We start from the raw sequence: 19,256 nt of genomic DNA on the forward strand, positions 1-19,256 counted from the left end.
CAAAAAGTTCTGCAAAGGCAACTACAGTAAGAATCATAGAATTGTTTGTGTTGGAAGTGACCTTTAAAGATCATCTATTCCAACGCTTCTGCAGTGAACAGGGACATCTACAGCTAGATCGGAGCCCCATCCTTAAATATATTCAGGGATGGGGCATCCACCACCTCCCTGGGCAATCTGTTCCAGTACTTCACTATACTTATGGTAAGAAAAATACATCCTCATATCAACTGTAAGCAGTGATGGATGCTGCCTGCAATAGTCTCACTTCAGGTCTAATAAATACATATCAAAGTACATCCACAGCACCTGTTAGAGTAGCACACCATCTACATATTTATTTGTGTCAACACACAGGCTTTCATCTTGCTTACCTACCAGTAGCCCTAGAGCAAAACTAATAAACCTCTGCACAAAATCAGATTAATTTATTTTAAAGTTTAATGTTGATACTCATCAGTGTAGAACCTGGACAGCTCAAAAGCAAAACTAGTGTCAATGCTATATAACCTCTAACATACTTTATGCAACTTAGCATGTAGTTGTGTTTTGCAAACAAATAAAGCTAGTTCTTGAGAGCTCCTGTGCTGAACTGACCTCTAGCCTTGGGGCACATGGGAGTACAGTGCACGTAAGTAGCGTCAAGACATGGGATAAAAATCATCAATATCTGGAAAATCATTTGTAAACATTCTTTCATCCTAATGGCACAGTAATAACCAGATGATTGTAGAAGGTCATCTCAGACATCACTGTGCTTCTGTTCTGGAAATCTGGTCAGGTCCTGCATGACTCACATGTTGCTGTGCATTTTGTATGGAAAATTCTGCTATAGACAAGTAAAGTGAGGAGAAGTTAAGCATTGCCCACTGACAACCTCATAAAATTGTATTTCAACAAGCCACTCACTCCAGCAAGCTATTTCAGTGTTTCTTGATTCTAGTGTAAAAAAAAAAAAAATAAAAAAAAAAAAAAAAAAGAGACTGGATACTAGAAGAAAGGAAAAATAAGGCTGAAAATCTAATGATTAGAAGAGTAATTCTTCTGCCAAATGAGCTTCAAATCATTTCATTCAACTCAAATTATAACCTATGTGAGGATATTATAATCATGCTTCGATACTGTATTCTGAGCTGACTCCATTAAAACATAATTTCTTCCTTCAAACAGGGAAAAGAACAGTTAAAAGAAAAAAAAAAAACATCTGTGAAAAGTCGCCAGTTTTCTATAAACCCATGAAATCACATTTCAAAGAGACATGGCTATTTTATCTTTGAATTACAGTAGCCATTCCTAGTAGATATTCCTTCACAGAGGTCAAATAATCTGTGAGGCTCTACAGAAAGTTCAAGCTCATCAGAATAAAATAAACAATTATAAGTCCATAGTGAAAAATCTAGAGACTACAAAAATGACAGGGATTCTCTGGAAGGTGAAAAAGAAATAAACCAAGCTTCTCCAGAACCATGCCATTTTTATTAAATATGTAGTGTTTGAGAATTTAGGTTGCACTGTTTAATCATTAATGTACCCTGTACAACATCCTTGTAATTAGCAATTTTAATTTTACTTGAAGTAAAAAGATGATACTATTCTTAGGCCACTAACATCTTCTTTACACAAGTATCATTAAAATTGGCAATTCTTTGTCTATTCTGGTATATGCTGTATAAGAAAGATGGAAATTTGAAGGTTACAGAGCTATTAAAGTACTTGGACATCACAATTTGTAAAATCTTACAAAGCACTAAGTTTGGAAAATTACAGGCAATATTCTACTTGGTCGATATTTCAAACAGAGTTTTGTTTCTTAAAAGAACCAGTATGAAACAGTAATATGTTGTTCAATAACCTATTCTAGAAAGAGATTAGAGAAATTAATTGGATGTACGGGCCAATTTCACATTCTTGACAATATATTCCATAATTCCCTCAATCTGATCTCAAACCAAACCAAAATATGTACTGAGATTTTGTGGTATCATGCATTCAAGGTGCTAGCTTTCTAATTCTGAAGTAAAAACATCTGGGAACAAAAAGGAAGGGAAACAAGGCCATAAAAAAAAAAAAAATGATTACACATACCTACAAAAATCAGATGCAAAAAACAAATGGGATATGAAGACACTGTATGCTGGACTAGCTGGGAGAGAAAATGTCTCTCAATCTAGACATATATGCATTCCAGGTCCATTAAATGCCAGAAATGCTGCAAGTGAATATCTAAATGCCAGCAATAATTGCTACAGATTAACAGCATAATTCTATGAGCATAGAATATGCCACCTCAAGAGTCATTTAATATACAGGGTACTTTTTTGGCAGATCCTTCATAATAGGGCTTTCAGGAAAGAAAAGAAAAAAAAAAAACAGAAAACAGGGCAGAATTTCTTGGGCCTATAAGAATTTTGAGAAGTAAGTATATGAAACAACAACTGGATGAGTTTACTACTACTACCTCTATTAGGCTCTGGGCATTTGCAAGGCCAGCATCCTGCTACACTGTTTTCTCATAACATTTAAACTCTTCTCCTTCAATAGAGAAGTAAAACACAGAGAGAAGGAGAACCAGATTTGCAAAGCAACTTAAAGATAGCTTGGGCAGTGTAGATAGAAGACACCACAGTTCATAGCTATTTCCCCATTTTTTAAGTACAGTGGAAGCTTAAAAATCCACCAAAGCCTGAAAGCCTGAAAGCCTCAGGCTTTGGTTGAAACATGGGGAATTCCCAAAGACTATTGCTCATACAAATATGTTCAAAAACAAAATTCGGAAAAGTCTAATTTTGTGCAATCGGCACAAACAAAAAAAAAAAAAAAGGTTAACAGGCTGGGAAGGAATTCCACCAGCACAAATTATTAGCTTCCCTGCCTGTCTTGCTCAGATCCTGTAATGTCTGTATCAAATCAATTATATCTGCAAGTAACCAGGAAAATGAGGGCAATTCAAACATGACCCCATGACAGTGTGCTGTGAAGTCAGATACTATCACATGGCTGCATTTTTTTCATAGGTTATTCGTCCAGCCTTGCATAAGTGCCCTGTATTTCACTAGTTAGCATGTTATAAGAAACACTTTTTCCATAACATGCAACTTAGTAGATGATGAGCCAGCTACAGATCTTTAATACCACTTATACATGAAAACTTGATCTGCCTCATTACATGATATTCAAAAAGTAATGTTGCACTAAATCAGGCAGTTTCTGTACCAGTTTTAGTATATGGAAAACCCCTTACGACAGAACTCAGGTGTTCTCCAGTCTATGCAGATCCCATTTTCTCTGCAGATGTGAGCATAAGAAGTTATCATCTCACAGGCTTCTTCCTCATAGCAGCTGCTCTCTTCACAGGCATCATAGAACATGTCTGGGGGTATTATCCTGTGGCATGCTGAAAACTGATCAGAGAGCAGAAGGTGGCAATGACTGATGGCACGCTCAGAGCACTCGTCATCTTCTCTCTGGATTTCACAGACCTTCCCCATCTCTTTCACTGTCCATTCTCGAATAAATGCCTCACTGTTAGCAGTAACTGTGCCATCACGTAACATGAAGTCATTGGCATGGTTCTGGTCACATACTCCTAGGAGGGCGAGTAAAAGGAAAATAAACAGTCTGAATATAGTCAGCAGTAAAACAAACCTAGAGAAAACAGGCTGAGGACTGAGCTTGTTGGGGCTGCTCAATAAACTCCAAGGAGAAGATGAATCAGTGATATTAGTTATAGCAGTTATCAGAGTAACCTTAATTATCCTGATTTTTGTTTCTGAAATACAAGAGGCACAGATTATGCCATAGATGTCTAACTTGTTGTAGAAGATACTCCAGAATTGACTTTCCCAGGCAGAAATATTCCCCACAAGCCCTTCACCTTACCTCCAAGCACAGGATGGGACTCACATCACAGTGTGCTCTTGCATATACACAAAAAGCTATATTTAAAACCTCATTTAAAAAAAATCTGGAACAGATAACGTAAGATAAAAGTAAAACATGACAGATTCCTAGTCTTGATCTTTTTAAGGTCTTACTGGGAATCAGTGAGCTATTACACTAATAGTCATAGTAGAAAAAACAATACAGATTAACAATGTGCCAACAGTGGACTGCCTGGATGAGATAGTTTGCAAGGCTCAGGACTGTACAAATTTCAGCATTAATAATAGCTCAAATCTGATTAGAAAGCTGTTAAAGTCACTAACTTTCTAACTTACCACAAAGCCCTTGTGTTTCTGAAGAAAAGCTCTTTGGATTAAGTTTAAGAATAAATTCATTATTTCTTGGAGTAAATGTGAGATTATGGCAAAGATGGGAGAACTTGATTTCATGCATGATTGCTCCATAGACAGTGACTTCAAACAAACTGCTAGAGTAGGGAATATGAATGCTTTCACCATCAACAGTCACCTGTTTTTAAAAAGGCAAAATGATCACATCAATTGTGACAAGCACTTAAGATCAATCCAACCTAATCATAGTTGAATCACATTTTGACTGAATCTGGTCACAAGAGTTAATTTTGCATGCTGAAACTTTCCACTGAATCTAAGAACGCACAGAAATACTTGTCTTACATTTTGTGCATTACATGGACAACTTCTTCAGCATTTTTCCATATGAGTGCATTCCTACAGCATAACAGATACACAGACCAGTGTCCTAATGCCATGAAGCTAAAATGCTGCATTGAGATCCTGAGCACTGTTGTGACATTAGTGAAAGTCAAGGCTATTCAGTACCATACTAGACTGACTAAAAGTGTTTTGGTCAATCTTATTTTATTGCATGAGTTAGATGAGGTCACCTTTTCAGGTTAGTTGATTCCTGTATGTCTGAGGAACTCAGAGACTGCAAATGTTTCATACATAATTTGAATACATTATTGAATACAGTATTTGAATTACCTATAAAAGAAATGCAATACATAACTCTTAGCTGGCCTTTCTTCTGAGACTGGGAACACCAGCAAGCAAGGTAAGAACTGACTCCTTAATTCTTCAGGTAGCCACAAACTTGTGTAGGTTTTAAAAAATGGGACTGCTCTCCCACTCACTAATTGATAAAATTGCATAGAGGACCTCTACCAACAACGGAAAATCAGAGTGTAGTATGTCCTAATTACTGCCTATCTGACAGAAGTATCTGGAAAACACTGTCACCCCAGCACAATGGGGAAAACAAGAGGAGAAACAATGACAGGTTTATTATGTGAATTTAGAATACATTAGGAAGTTTAAATGAGGCATTTGCTAAGACAACTAAGAACAGGTTGCAAGGGGAGCAGAAACTGGATAGAGGAAATAAATCTGTTCTCCTAACCTAAAACTCCACAGTATGAGCAGAGAATGCACAGATAACTTAATTGACTTTTGCTTACTGTCATATTACTGAAGAGCTGAATGGATACACCACGATGTTTCACTTCAATAGCATCCATACAGTTCATCTTTGGTATAGCTCTGCATGGTCCTTCATGGAGAAGAACTTCAACATCATGTTGTATATCCTGAAACAAGGTGTAGGAGCAATTGCTGGTGAGCTTAAAATTAAGCCCATCAAAAGTCACAATATGTCGAGATGAACTTCCCATACAGACACCTGTAAATCAACAAATAACGACACGTAAGCATGCATTTTCTTTCAAATTAGACTATTTCTTCACAATCATTATAAGCATATAAATTTAATAAATCACTTTAATCATAATAGCTATTAACCTATAATAAATTATTTATAAAGTATCACCCGCACAAATTAGTACAACAAAAATAGAATGAAGCTCCCTCACATTGAATGCGATCTGCTAATAAATTTAATTTGAAAAATAAAAGCAAGGAAAATGCATCTCCTATTTTTAGAAAGGCTGCAATCATATTTGACTAATTTAACTGTGTCATTATTATGACATTGCATTTTATTCAGTAAACTGTTTGTTTCAAACATACTATTTCATTTCATCAAGCATGTCATAAAAGGACTCAAAAGGATATATATATTTTTTTTTTCAGATGGAAAACAGAGGAAAAGAGAGGAGAAACAATGCACACAGGATCAACTAATGGCCAACTGATGGGCTAGTGTTGTAGATATTAGGTTAGAAACACTCTTTCTTCACAGACTGAAGAATAAAGATTATAATACCACAAGCATCTAAACAAGACCCAAACAAAAGAATGATTCAAACTCAGTTCTTTTGCTTAAAGACTACAAGGGCAGGAAAAGTCATCACTACTAAGTATGTAGGAAAAAGCTACCGTTAAGAACTCAAAGTTTTTTTTGGTATTGTCAGCTGAGAGCAATCTGTTTTGTGTTCCTTGACCTTCAAACTTGATTTCTGTTTTGTTTAATCCCAACAGAAGGCCAAGAACCACCCAGCTGCTCTTTCACTCTCCTCAGGAAGGATAGGGAGAAAATTGGAAAGGTAAAAATGAGACAACACATGAATTGATATATAAAGACAGTTTACTACATAAAGAAAAAAGCCATACATACAAACAAAGCAAGACGAGGAATTCATTCACTACTTTCCATCAGCATGCAAGTGTTCAGCCCCTTTCAAGGCTCATCACATGTAGTACTTTCTTTGGAAGACAGATAGCATCACTCTGAAAGTGACTCCATAGCACTTTGGTCATTGCTTGTACATCTTTATTAATCAGCACTCTTCACTTAATACACAGATATCTTTCCCATAATTTATGGGCTAAGTCTATAAAGTGTCCACTGAGTTCTTTAAGTCCATAATTTAGCTTCTATCTATAATGAAGGTCATCTAGGGTAGGAAAGGTGATGTTCTTTGGCATTACAGGAAATCAAAGCCAGCAAAGGTCAGGTCACTGCTGCACTTATACAGCTCGTTGCGAGGCTCATCCTCTCTTGGTTAAAGTGGTTCCTGCTATAGGACTTCCTATAATGTGCAACTCAGATCATGACTTACAAAAATTCAACATTATATCCATCACAATGTCTACCCCCAGCTCCTTTGGACCAGGGTACAGATCATAACATAACAATTCCTACCCTTGCCCCTGGCCTGGCCAGTGGCAAAGACTTCCTGCTATAGTACTTGCTATAACATGCAATTCAACCATGGATTACAGTTTAAAGACATATCCATTACAGTCTCTACTTGTCCTCTTCTTGTCCTCTTGGACAAGGCCATAGGGTTTCACTTTGCAATGAACTCCTCCACTTGCCCCTGCTCTAGCCTTTTATCCATTGGCCACAGCCCTGAAGAGGTCTAACTGCTCCAGTACATCTTTATCCATGAGCCATAATTTCTTCAGAGGTCCTACCTACAGTACCATGGACTTACGCACTGTCACAGTTGCTTTGATGCCTACTTGTTCTGGTGTGGGTTTATTTATTATTATATTATATTCATATTATATTATATATCATTACTATATTATATTATATTCATATCATATATGAACAGTCTGTTCAGAGATATGCTCTGCTGCAGCAAGGATTTACCTATGGACACTTTGAGGTGTACCTGCTCTGGCATGGCCTTTTCCATTGGTCACAGTCCCCTCAGTGGTCCCTCCAGATGTCCCCTCAGACACCTTCTATGTCTTGGTTTTATCCACAAATACAATTGTTTTGAGGTATTCTGGCATGGCCTTATCAATGGGCATGGACATGGACACTGCAAGATGTACTTGCTGTGACACAGACTACTCCCTGGCCACAGATGCTTCAAGATGTGCTTGCTCTGGAATGAATTTATCTGTGGCTACAGATGCTTTAAGGTGTACATGCTCGACGTGGACTCATCCATAGGTCAACGTCCTCTGACTCAAGTCCAGTCTGGAGTTCCAGTCTGTCCAGAAAAGCAGCACAGAGACAGCAACAATGCCTTAGCCATCTGCCAGCCCAGGTTGATGGTGACAGCTGTTATAAGAATGTTCACAGGCACAACAAAGCAAGATGGTAAAGAGCAAAGCAAAGGGCAGAAGCAAAAGCAGCCACTAATAAACACAGAACTCTAACATACAAGAAGGCAAGAAAGCCCCATGACAACCACAGGAGCCTAACAATTATCATCTGAACATCTATAACATTTATAAATTTGGTCTAGCAACTCCACGCTACAATTAGATAAATCTGTTATCATCTTGAAACCTTAGTGCCCCATGCTAGGTGCTCACCATCCATAATATTTTTTTAGGAACACAAACATCATCACTGCAGATGCCCTCCCTCTTCCTCCTTCTTGACCCCAGCTTTTATTGCTGAGCATGACACCATGTGACATTCTCTTGTCCAGTCTGGTTCAGCTCTTCTAGCTTTGTATCCTCTCAGCTTCTGGAGCAATGCAAAGGGCAGAAGCAAAAGCAGCCTACCCATCCTATCCTCTTCCTCCTCAATTGCAGGGCAGTACAAAAAAGCTGAAACATCCTTTGCTCTGTATAAGCAGTGCTCTATTGTAATTAAAAACATCGGTGTTACAACCACTGTTTTCACCCTAAACTCAAAACACAGAAACATATAAACCTCTCTGAAGAAAATTAACTCTATCCCAGCCAAAACCATGACAATTTCCCAGGAAAAACAGCTCTGAACTTATAAATATTCTTGAATAAACAATAGTAAAACAAGTAAACAAGTTGGCAATAAAAAAGATTTCTCAATCTTTTTTACTCTTGAACATCTAAAAATAATTCTAGGGATAAGAGGAATCCTTTCAAACTTCTCATAAGTATTCTATAGCACAAAAGTATGCAATCCATTTAAACATAGTCCACAAATATCCAAGAGATATGAATCACACATTGCACATCATGTTGCTGTAATATCTTGAACTAGTTCAGCAAGCAAGCAGCTTTATGGTGTAACTCCTGTTCCTAATTCTTTCTGTTCACTTTTATGACATAATAAAAACAGATTTCCAAATACTTATTTGCAATAGCATTTGCCAATATTCCAGGGATCAGATACAGATACATCAGATATTTTTGCAATAAATTTTCCGTTTTTTTTTTTTTTCCCGAAATATATGAAAATAATTAAATAAGAAGAGAAGAAGAAGAAATAAGAAAAAGAATGGTGATTAAAAATGGGGCATTTCAATTTCTCAAGCTATGGTTTCTTCAGGGACAGACAGGCTTTAAACTGATAGATAAGGTTGATTATATCATCTTGCCACAAACCTTTGATGTGCTTACCACCATGCAGGTAACCACTGGGTGGCTTGAAACATATCCAGTATCCCATGCTACCACCCAAAATAGCATACTCAATCTCAAGAAACAAGTCCTGTGGTGACACGGCACTCCAGAAAGAATTGAGTCAGATAATGGGACTCATTACAAAAATTCTCTTGTAGATACGTGGGCCAAAGATCATGGCATTGAGTGTATTTATCATATCCTTGTCATTCACTATCTTCAGGTAGAATTGAATGATACAATGAGTTGTTTAAAACTATGTTTCAAGCAATGTATAGTGGAACACTAAAGCAGTAGAAGAAGCATTTGGGAGAAGACACCTGGTTGGTCAACACTCACGGATCTATCAATCACAATGTTCCTACCCAATCCAGCTCCCTACATACTGTAGAGGGAGATAATGTAAAGAGCATGTTGGGAAAAGTGGTTTGGGTCTTTCCAGCTTCTGGAAAGGCCAAATCTCTCCATGGAACTGTGTTTGCTCAGGGACCTGTGTCCACTTGATGGGTGATACAGAAAAATGAGGATGTTGAATGTGTACCACAAGGGAATTTGATGTTGGAGGAGTGCAGTCAGTAATTCCATGTATGTATATATATGTGTGTGTGTGTTTAATGCATGTTAGTTATTGTTTATTTATGTGTATATCAAGTATAATTTAGTGATGTTGAGTAAGGGGTGGAATGTCATAGCTTTATGACGTTTGTTATTGTTATTGTACATAATAACATATAGCACACTGGAAGCTAAAGAGTTAATGCTCCAGTTCCATGGACTGTTGACATTTCCAAGTACCTGGTTCTCAGAAGACAAGAAGAACTACATATTACAGAAGACTTTCACTGTTCTGTTTCCATTTTCCATTTAGAGGGAAAGACACAAATGTTTTGTCATTCATTTTGTCATGCAATTCATAGATATTCCTCTTTTCTTTCTGGTCATCTGCTGTTTGTGTTCCCTATCCATCTCAGTTTCAGCATTAGAGCAAGGCCTTAAGTTTTTTGGACACTCTCTCATTGATTTATTAGCTTCAATTCCAATTATACTGTACTATATTGTGTTGTCTTCCATTCTAATATCATATGTAGTAAATTAACTTTCCTCCTCAAATTGTTGCATCTCTCCTGTGAAGACAGGCAGAGAAAGTTGGTATTATTTAGTCTAGAGAGGAAAAGGCTCTGGGAAGACCTTATTGTGGCCTTTCAGTACCTAAATGGATACTATAAGAAAGATGGGAACAAAATTCTTGATTAGGGAGTGATGGGACAAGGAATATCAGTTTTAAACTAAAAAATGGTAGAAGTTAAGAAGAAATTCTTCACCATAAGGGTGGTGAAGCACTGGATCAAGTCGCCCAGAGAAACTGAGGATGCCTGATCCCTGCAAGTGTTAAGGTGCTTGGATAGCAACCTGGGCAACCTGATCTAGCAGAAGGTTGGAACTAGAAGGTCCTTAAGGTCCTTTCCAAACCAAATCATTACATAATTATATGAGACTACATTAACAGCAATTTTTACACAATTAAAGTAGAAGAAACAACTTCTGTTGCTGCACTGTCAAACAACTGGTTGAAATGGCACTAACTGTCTAAATAACTACCTCACTCAATTCCAGTCAACAAAACACACATTGCTATGCTCCTGCAGAACAGACTGCCTAGCCAAACTCCACCAGTAACAACGAAGAAATTCTGAAATTCTGACGTCCCAGTAATCTCCCTGCTATCTCATCTGTAAATCTTACAAATTGTTGTGAGTTTTTGATCTATTGCAGATGTTGGCATTAATGACACAGTATCATCAACCTAGTTGCACTAAGTAGTATCAGAAGGTGTATCATCTTGGGAAATTAAATTGTGGTCCATTAAATTAATAAAGAGCTACACAAACATTAGCTTCTGTTAAGCAGCAGCAATCTCAAGTGAACTACAGACCTCTACATAACAACTGACTAATGACACAAATGTCAATTTTAATTTCAAACCATCAGAAATTCTTTAAGAATACATGATTTCAATGCCAAGAGTAATGTTTTCATATTGGTATTAACACACTCGGGATCAAGAAGATCAGGAAAGATGCAGTTTCTATAGGTAGGTATCGCTAGGACTGTCTTTAAAACTCTATAATTAAGATGTTTCAACTAAAATATTTTCTTTTCAAGTATTTATATCAAAACAACTATGTTATTTCTGAATAAGACAATGAACTAGGAATTGTTCTTAAAACACTCAGTTCTGCAGCGGATATTTTAAATTGAGGTCATGCATTATAAAGAGAAGGTGTATATATTCTGATACATTCTGAGGGTTCTGATTTACTTTAAAAAGTAATCCTATGACTTGAAATACAAACCCAGTTTTAAGAATTATGTTGAATTATGCACTTCTCTTACCACCTCAAGGCCAGTGAAATTCAACAAACTGGACAAATTCAGGCTCTGAACAGGTTGAAAATGCTATAGGAAACACCTCGAGGTTCCATTCTGATATTTTTACAAATTTTAGCTATAATAGCGTGTATGACTGGACTGTAGAAATGCAACCTTATCCTCAGTGAATTCAGCATTACCTTTCTGATAAATATTTCAAGTGATGACAAGGGGAGACATGCATGCAAAAATAGATACTCACACGGACACATCCATCGGCAGCCACAAGTCTCTTCAACCTTAACAGCTGGAAGATTGCTGTGACACGCAGGTTTTGGCATCCTCTCACAATTGATTTGGTGACTCTCCAAAACTGTGTAATCACCTGGGAAGCACGTCACAGTGTGGCACTGATCTAGTAATGTCCATTTGTCACCAGGCTGGATAAAGAGACATTAATATTTAACTATTGAAAAGAACATCACTGGGGGCTTGAGGGGTGTTGAAGGGAGAAAAATACAAAATTTGCCTTCTACCACACTGCAATCTACAATCTCCAGCTAGCACAAAAAATAACAGCTATAGTAGTGCTACTCAAATAAGCTTTGAATAACTAAATAATAGAATAAAGTGTATTAAGGACTTTATGAGCAAGAGAGAGTTAAATGTAGCACCACTATAGGAAACAGACTTTTGAAATTCCAAGCAAAAGATAATAGTCTAGAAGAGGAGGTGTTTTGCCATAACAGAATGAATTATCTGGTACTACATCTATTTTTAGTTTAACCACCCTATAGCATTCACGGATAATATAATCAATAAATAATTCCCTTTGGCACTTCTTTAAATGCCAATGCCTCTAGTTTTCATATGTTGCAAAATTACTTTAGAGCTCTGAGAACAGGTTGCTCATGGCACAGCAAGAATTAACAGTATTTAGCACATGGAGGCATGGAATATTCTAGTGATTTTATCCACAGCTCCCAAACTTTAAAGAAATTCCTTCCCATAGAGAAATTGTTTATTTACTAGACTAATGCTATTAGATACATATACATTATTATAAAATTAAAAACAATTAACAACACATCCTCATCTTCTTTAGAAGACTGTCCTTTAGAATAGTGTAAATTTTAAGGCAGTGGGATTACTTACTACTAAATGACAGAGAAATAGATGTAATCACAACCTGAACTAGCTCAAGACTCATATTTGCAAAAGGCTGAGGTCTCACAGGCCTCAAAAGGCTATAAACAACCTCAACAAATTTTAAATTAAATTGTTCGTTCGTTCTTGTGGTTTGCACTCCCAAAAGCACCATCAAGTATGGGAAACAGCCCTTTCCAGACCTACCCAATCTCTACAGAGATGAGTTCAAAAGTTAAAAGTGAGACAATAGTTCTGTGCATTTCTTGATAAACACAAGCAGAAATACGTCTGTAAGTAAAAAATGATTGCTAATGAATCAAGTTATCAACCATTCTTTCCTCGAGTTTATTTCCCCTTCCCATTAAAGAGAAGAACAAAGTGATGCAGTACCTAGGTAGATAAACCATAATTAATAGGTTCTTCACAATTTTGCAGACAATCAATTCTTCACTGTTGCACAAACCAAGAACAGTGGCATAAAAGTCATGCTCTGTATCTTTGAGCTACTCCATACCATCAGGTCTAAAAGATAACTGTCAGATTTGCATCCATAACACCACACATTAAATATGACTTGAATGACTGCGAAGGCTTCTTATGTTTCAGGATTTGGGAAGGGAAGTTGGCCTGAAAGTGACTTAATACTTTTCAGGCTTGTGAACCTAGAGGGTGCTGTGAAAAAGAAATGTAAGGAACTTTAAGTATGGAAAAAAAATATTTATATAGGAAGAAACTGAATGCTTTTTTAAATTATTATGGCTTTGCCTACAACTCAGTGAAAGTAGGGCACCTGGAAGGTTACATATACAGGTGTGCAAGACTGGCAAAGGATTATCTGGCTTCCATATGTATTTAATTTCTTTTTTCTTATTTCAGACTTTTATAGTACATCAACTGAAAAACATCTAAGTGCTGGACTTCTCGTCCAGCAAAGCACACCACATTAAAATGAAAATATCAATTGAGGGATCCAAACAAAATCAAGAGTTCTAGTGCAGACGAAAACTTAGGGGTTTTGAAGAGAAAAAGGTCCTAAATCCCAATCAGTATGAAATCATAGAAGTAGAAGTAGAATAGAAGGAAAGCAAAACCTGACTAGGTAAGTAGAAATCTGCTGAAACAGATGGGCCAGAGGAAGACTCAGACTTCCTCTTTGAAGGAGCTCTGAACATATGAATATAGATGTGCACACTCTTTCTATTGCTGCAGATCCATAGAAAAGAGTCATGTGCCTTCACTGGATTTATCATTTGCCAGCTTTTGATTAAGTCAAGGTTTTTGCTGGTTGGTTGTTTTTCTCTTAAACTAAATACTGAGTAATACTAGAAAAGTTTTGTTTTGGCAATCACTAGTTTAGGAACGCGATTACTATTGCTAGAAAGCATAGAATCAGAATCATTACAGTTGGAAAGACCACTAGAACCATCTAATCTTAACTGCTAATCCATCAGAAGATAGCTAAACAGATTCTTCATAATAAGATACTACAAGACAATATTTTGAGATACTACAAGACAAACATTAATGCTTCAGTTGCCACTTGCAATCCTATTTAAAAGCATCAAAGGAAGAGTACCAAAAAGAATAAACTACATTTTAAAAAATCATAATCATTCTCATATTCGGTCATGCACCAAGTTCAAATCATATTAAAAGAGTGGCTCTCTATACATCTTGTATTTAGAGCTATTTGAACTCACCACAGGGCATGAATACCAAAAACTTAAATAGATTCAAAGTAATGCCTCTGATTTTATTACGTTGGCCCACGGTATCGGAGGCAGATGTCAGTGGTATGGCAGTGCAGGTTGAATTTTCATGACAATATTTCATTAAATTTTGTTGCCGTGTGACAAATGGCAGCAGGACAAACTGACAAATAGTGTCTGGCATATGAAGAATATGATGCAAAGGTATGAAATTGAATTCCTCCATGTGGTAAAAATTGCACCTACTGACATTCATCAACACTTGCTGAACATTTTATGGAGATCTAACAGTGGATGTTAGTACAGTGAGGTATCGATGACATGTTTTAACAGCAGTGACAGCAGCAGTTGGTCAGCTCTGCCGGTACGGATTTTTACAAGCTCAACATGCAGGCTTCTGTTCATTGCTGGTGAAAATGCATAGCTAACGGTGGTGACTACGTTGAGAAATAGCATTCTATGGCTAAGAATTTGCTCTATCATATAGTATAATCATGCTCTTTGTATGTGTTGTAGTTTCCATGGAAATAAATAGGAGGCATTGCTTTTGGAGCAACTGACATATTTCCTGTGTATAAGTAGTTCAAAAGCATTTCCTTATTAGCCACACCCCTCCTTACAGTCATTTAAAGGAGAAAAAAAAATCAAGATACTTCTAATGTATTGAAATTTCAAAATAAATCAGAGTAGAACTCATAACTGACCCTTACTAAAATATACAAGGTTGTAACAAGCTCACGATTACATTTTAGAATGTCTGAAGCAAAATCTAGACTCAATAACTTTGGTATCTCACCTGAGATCTGAATCATTTGTAATATTACATCATTTCCTGTAGAGGATCACTTTCAAAAGAGCAGGCAATTTTTCTAAAATTTCTGATAATTTTCTCAGGATTAATAGAAGATTTTACATAAACAAATATGAAGAACTCTGATTTCAATTCAGAAATGCCTTAAGAAGGCATGGATTTTTCTAGAGAGAAAATTATCTCATAATAATTATCTTCCAATGAAATTTCCATAGGGAGGAAGTACTTGCACTTTCTAGAAGTCTGGACAGTAATGTTACCTTCCCCTATACAAATACTTTTTGGGCACATATAGTTTTCCTAGAAGTTCTTACCAGGTGATAGAGATACATTTTTATTTTTTCAGGGAAGGCAGACATAATACTTTGGCTCTACACTGCCTTCAATCACATTCAACATACTGCAAGATCAGGTGTTCTTGGATTAACTCTCCTTAGTGTGTATAAAAACCTCCTGTCAGTTCAAAAGCCACCATTTTCTTCCTCAAAAATTATTCTCAGAAAGAAAACCTTAATATTAGCCAATACTTCTTGTTTCAGAACACCTATTCAGGTATTCATCATCCTGCATGAACTGTGTAACTTGAAAACCACGTGGATGCCACAAGCAATAAACTTACTTTCTTTTTGTTTCCATCCTCATCTATACATTCTCTGACAAGGTCTGAAAAAGAAACAAACATCTTTTATCAATCTTACTCCCTTATCAAAGCTTAATAAAGGTCAAAACATAGACTATTTAATTAAAGTGTGAATTAGAATACATTCTGATCACAAAGCAGCAGAATTGCTTGTGACAGGTTCTATGTGATACCAGGCAAAGCATTCACAGGTAGGTCAACAGTCACATACAGAAAAAAAGAGTAGAATTCACCAACAGGTGAAAGAGCTCTTTGGTTATGCACCACTACTTTTCAACAAGCAGCCACAGGTGCAAACAATTTGTATGTGCTCACTAGGCCAGCCACACCCCCTTCACCAGGTGCTCAATCAACCTGTTCAAGTTGTGGCCTAACAGTTCCCCTACAGACTGTAGGAAGTATTTCTGAACTCAGCTGTGAAATCTCTGTCTGAGTTTCCCATCTGAAGATCACAGGCATTTGCCCAAAATGTACAAGAGAAAGTCAAAGAATGAGTATACTTTCCTACTGCTAGCTTTACCTTAATGGCGTTGGTCCTGAAAATAGCCTGTGAACAACAGGTATTGAACCACTTAGACTGTAATTTTTCCTTGTATTGACATAGATTTCTGCCTATATGGTACTTTAAAGATCATAGCTTAAACTCTAAGGAAGGCTCCAGCCTTATTTTTGCTGAATCAAAAGTATTTCTACTAATTAATAGGTAATAAGAATTTCCACACAGGCACATTTATTCAGTGCAGAAAGAAAAATACAGAGAGTAACCTGAAGCGAAGTGTCAACAACTAGTATAAATGTGCAACTAGTATAAATATGAGAATAACTGTACTAAGAATACTTTCAGTTTTATTACATTCAGATAATACTGTTATGTGTAATTTTTTTCTATAGCCATTTAGATGTTCACAAACTTGCTTCCAAATTATAGTTTCCATGCTTATGTGCTTTCATAACACACCTGAAGTTAAGTGGAATAATACATAAGTGCTATGGGATGAGCATGCAACAGGAAATTAAAGCACTGACTAGAAAATTCTTTATGCATTACTGAATTATGCTAGCATATATACCTTATATACGCTTTTCCAGGACAACTAATACATTTTGAAAGCATTTGGGAAGTCTTTTCAATATTTTAATGGTATTATTCTTGGTACGCTTCCATTACAAACAAAAAACAACAACAACAACAACAAAAAAACAGGACTCTCTGTACAAGAAATTTGACTATATGAGTCCAGAAGGGACAGTATTACTTTATGGACTATAAGAAAATTAAATAAGATTAAATAAAGGGAAAAAAAAAAAAAAAGAAAAGGAAAAAAAAGGTAATCATTTCACACTCAATAAAGATGGTTTTACTATCAACAGAAAGAGCCAGATTTCTCAGATTTATATCCAAATTTTTTATCATACAATTTGTTTGTTAGAAAAGCTGGATGTGCTTTTATAATTAAATGAAGCTTCCACATGTAGATTATAGTCCATATTGTAATAAGAAAATAGCTACTGGTTTCAAATTCCTGCTCCTCATCCTGTATCAATGTAATTTAGGGTAAGAACATCAGATATTTTAAACTGTGAGGAGAGGAAGCGGTTCTTCAAAAGCTTATTTAAAAGAAAATAGAGAAAATGGCAGCTGTTTGATGCTCTGGAGAGGTTTTAAAATGCCAGAAGTTATCCCAGTGGAGATTAATTGGATATCTCAAAGCTGAACTGTGCATAACCTGCAACTTCCTCCTGGAAGTATTTGGCTCTGTTATTTTAATGGAGACATAAGCACTACTAAAGCTGGTAAAAACCTCTGCAATGACTAACACAATGAGACACTGGCTTGCAGAGAGGTTACATAGATGCTATTGTGATGGATGTAATAATAAAACAGGAGAAATAAATACCTATATATACACAGACCAAGGAGGCAAAACAAGTAAAATAACGGCAAGAGTTGAAATGAAATTTGTTAGGTGAATTTTCTTAGCAGAACTATCTACAAATACATGAATTAATTTATAATATATTAATATTTTAATATTTCAAAATATTTTACACTTCTTTCCTTTTCCGTACACTACAGTAGTAGTTTGTTTGTTTTTCTCCAGAAACAGTTAAGTCTTTCTTACTCTTCCTTTTCTTACACATTGCTTAAATTCTTTGTAGACAGACAGATACCAAAGCTTAGATCTGTGCAGAAAAGAATGTTATTTGAAATCTTTACTCACAACTAGCTTTTAACATTTTGAGTCACAGAATCAGACTTGTAGGGGCTGGAAGGGACCTCTAGAGATCATCTAGTCTAACCCTGCTGCCAAAGCAGGCTCCTTAGACCAGGTTGTGCAGGTAGGCATCCAGGTGAGTCATGAATATCTTCAGAGAAGGAGAATCCACAACCCCCCTCGGTAGCCTGTTCCAGTGATCCATCACCCTTACCGAGAAGAGGTTCTTACACACATTTGTGTGGAACTTCCTATGTTCCTATTTGTGGCCATTTCCCCTTGTTCTGTCGCCACACATTGCTGAAAAGAGTCTGACCGTGTTCTTTTATCTCCCACACTTTAGATATTTATAGACATCTATCAGATCCCCTCTCAGTCTTTTTTTCTCAAGGCTGAACAGACCCAGGTTGCTCAGCCATTCCTCATAGGAGAGGTGCTCCAGGCCCTTTTTTTGTCTTCATTGCCCTCCGCTGGACCTTTTCCAGGAGATCCCTCTCTTTTTTTTTTTTTTTTTTTTTTTTGTACTGGGGAGCCCAGAACTGGATACAACACTTTGAAGCATGTCCCATTCATTTAAGACCAGTTGAGTTTTTTTGGTGTCCTTCAGTTAGAGATCAGTCATCGTTATTAAGGAGATGATACAAAAACTTGCAGAGAATTCATTAACTGGAATAGAAGTTGGATACATGCTGAAAGGCCTCAAATTCAGTTTTCCACTTAAGTGATGGTGGTGACATAGGTTAGCATTTTTTAAGACTGTCATTGAAACATTATCAAAGGAGATCTAGTCTGTGTTCTCTCTCAGGAAAAATCATTGGATTCTTGCCTGAAATTAAGTGAAAGTTACACTCATTGAAATAGGTAGAAACATTTCAGCACATTGTAGCTCTTTTGTTGCTTATTGTGTTTTGACTTCTGTTTTTGCTCAAATTACAAAGCCACAATTATACTGGACTTACCCATGCACACTTTATTGATAAATTCACTATTTAATGTGACCATAGTGGATAAGTCTTCAAAATTCTGGAGTTTCGTGATTCTATTAACAGCTGATGGCCCAGTCAAAGTCCTGAGTTGTTGTTCATCATACCCATTACCAATTCCAATAGGAAACAGGGACACCTCTAAGATAAGATAATAAAAGATTTTCAGTGGATAATGCAGATTTCTCTTCCCCCCCCCCTC

At 36.6% G+C, this 19,256-nt stretch overlaps 1 protein-coding gene across 1 annotated transcript; it reads right to left on the minus strand.

Moving 5' to 3' along the window:
• Window positions 1-1,457: 1,457 nt before the first annotated feature.
• Window positions 1,458-19,213, minus strand: LOC104912716 (von Willebrand factor-like). Its single transcript, XM_010716973.2, has 6 exons — window positions 19,031-19,213; window positions 15,835-15,878; window positions 11,809-11,986; window positions 5,381-5,601; window positions 4,218-4,410; window positions 1,458-3,586 (listed from the first exon to the last, which is right to left on the minus strand). Exons 1-6 carry the CDS (start codon window positions 19,071-19,073, stop codon window positions 3,219-3,221), a joined length of 1,047 nt encoding a protein of 348 aa, XP_010715275.1. The 5' UTR covers window positions 19,074-19,213; the 3' UTR covers window positions 1,458-3,218.
• Between the last annotated feature and the right edge of the window lie 43 nt (window positions 19,214-19,256).

Source organism: Meleagris gallopavo, chromosome 1, assembly GCF_000146605.3.
Source record: "Meleagris gallopavo isolate NT-WF06-2002-E0010 breed Aviagen turkey brand Nicholas breeding stock chromosome 1, Turkey_5.1, whole genome shotgun sequence".
In the NCBI taxonomy this organism is placed as follows: Eukaryota; Metazoa; Chordata; class Aves; order Galliformes; family Phasianidae; genus Meleagris; species Meleagris gallopavo.

Excerpts from the sequence above, each read along its gene's own strand:
- LOC104912716 (XM_010716973.2), bottom strand. The coding sequence starts at position 19,073 with ATGGTCACATTAAATAGTGAATTTATCAATAAAGTGTGCATGG. Across the intron at positions 11,987-15,834 it reads AGGATGGAAACAAAAAGAAA|CCTGGTGACAAATGGACATT; the intron begins GTAAGTTTATTG and ends CTCTTTATCCAG. Across the intron at positions 4,411-5,380 it reads AGCTCTTCAGTAATATGACA|GTGACTGTTGATGGTGAAAG; the intron begins GTAAGCAAAAGT and ends TTTTAAAAACAG.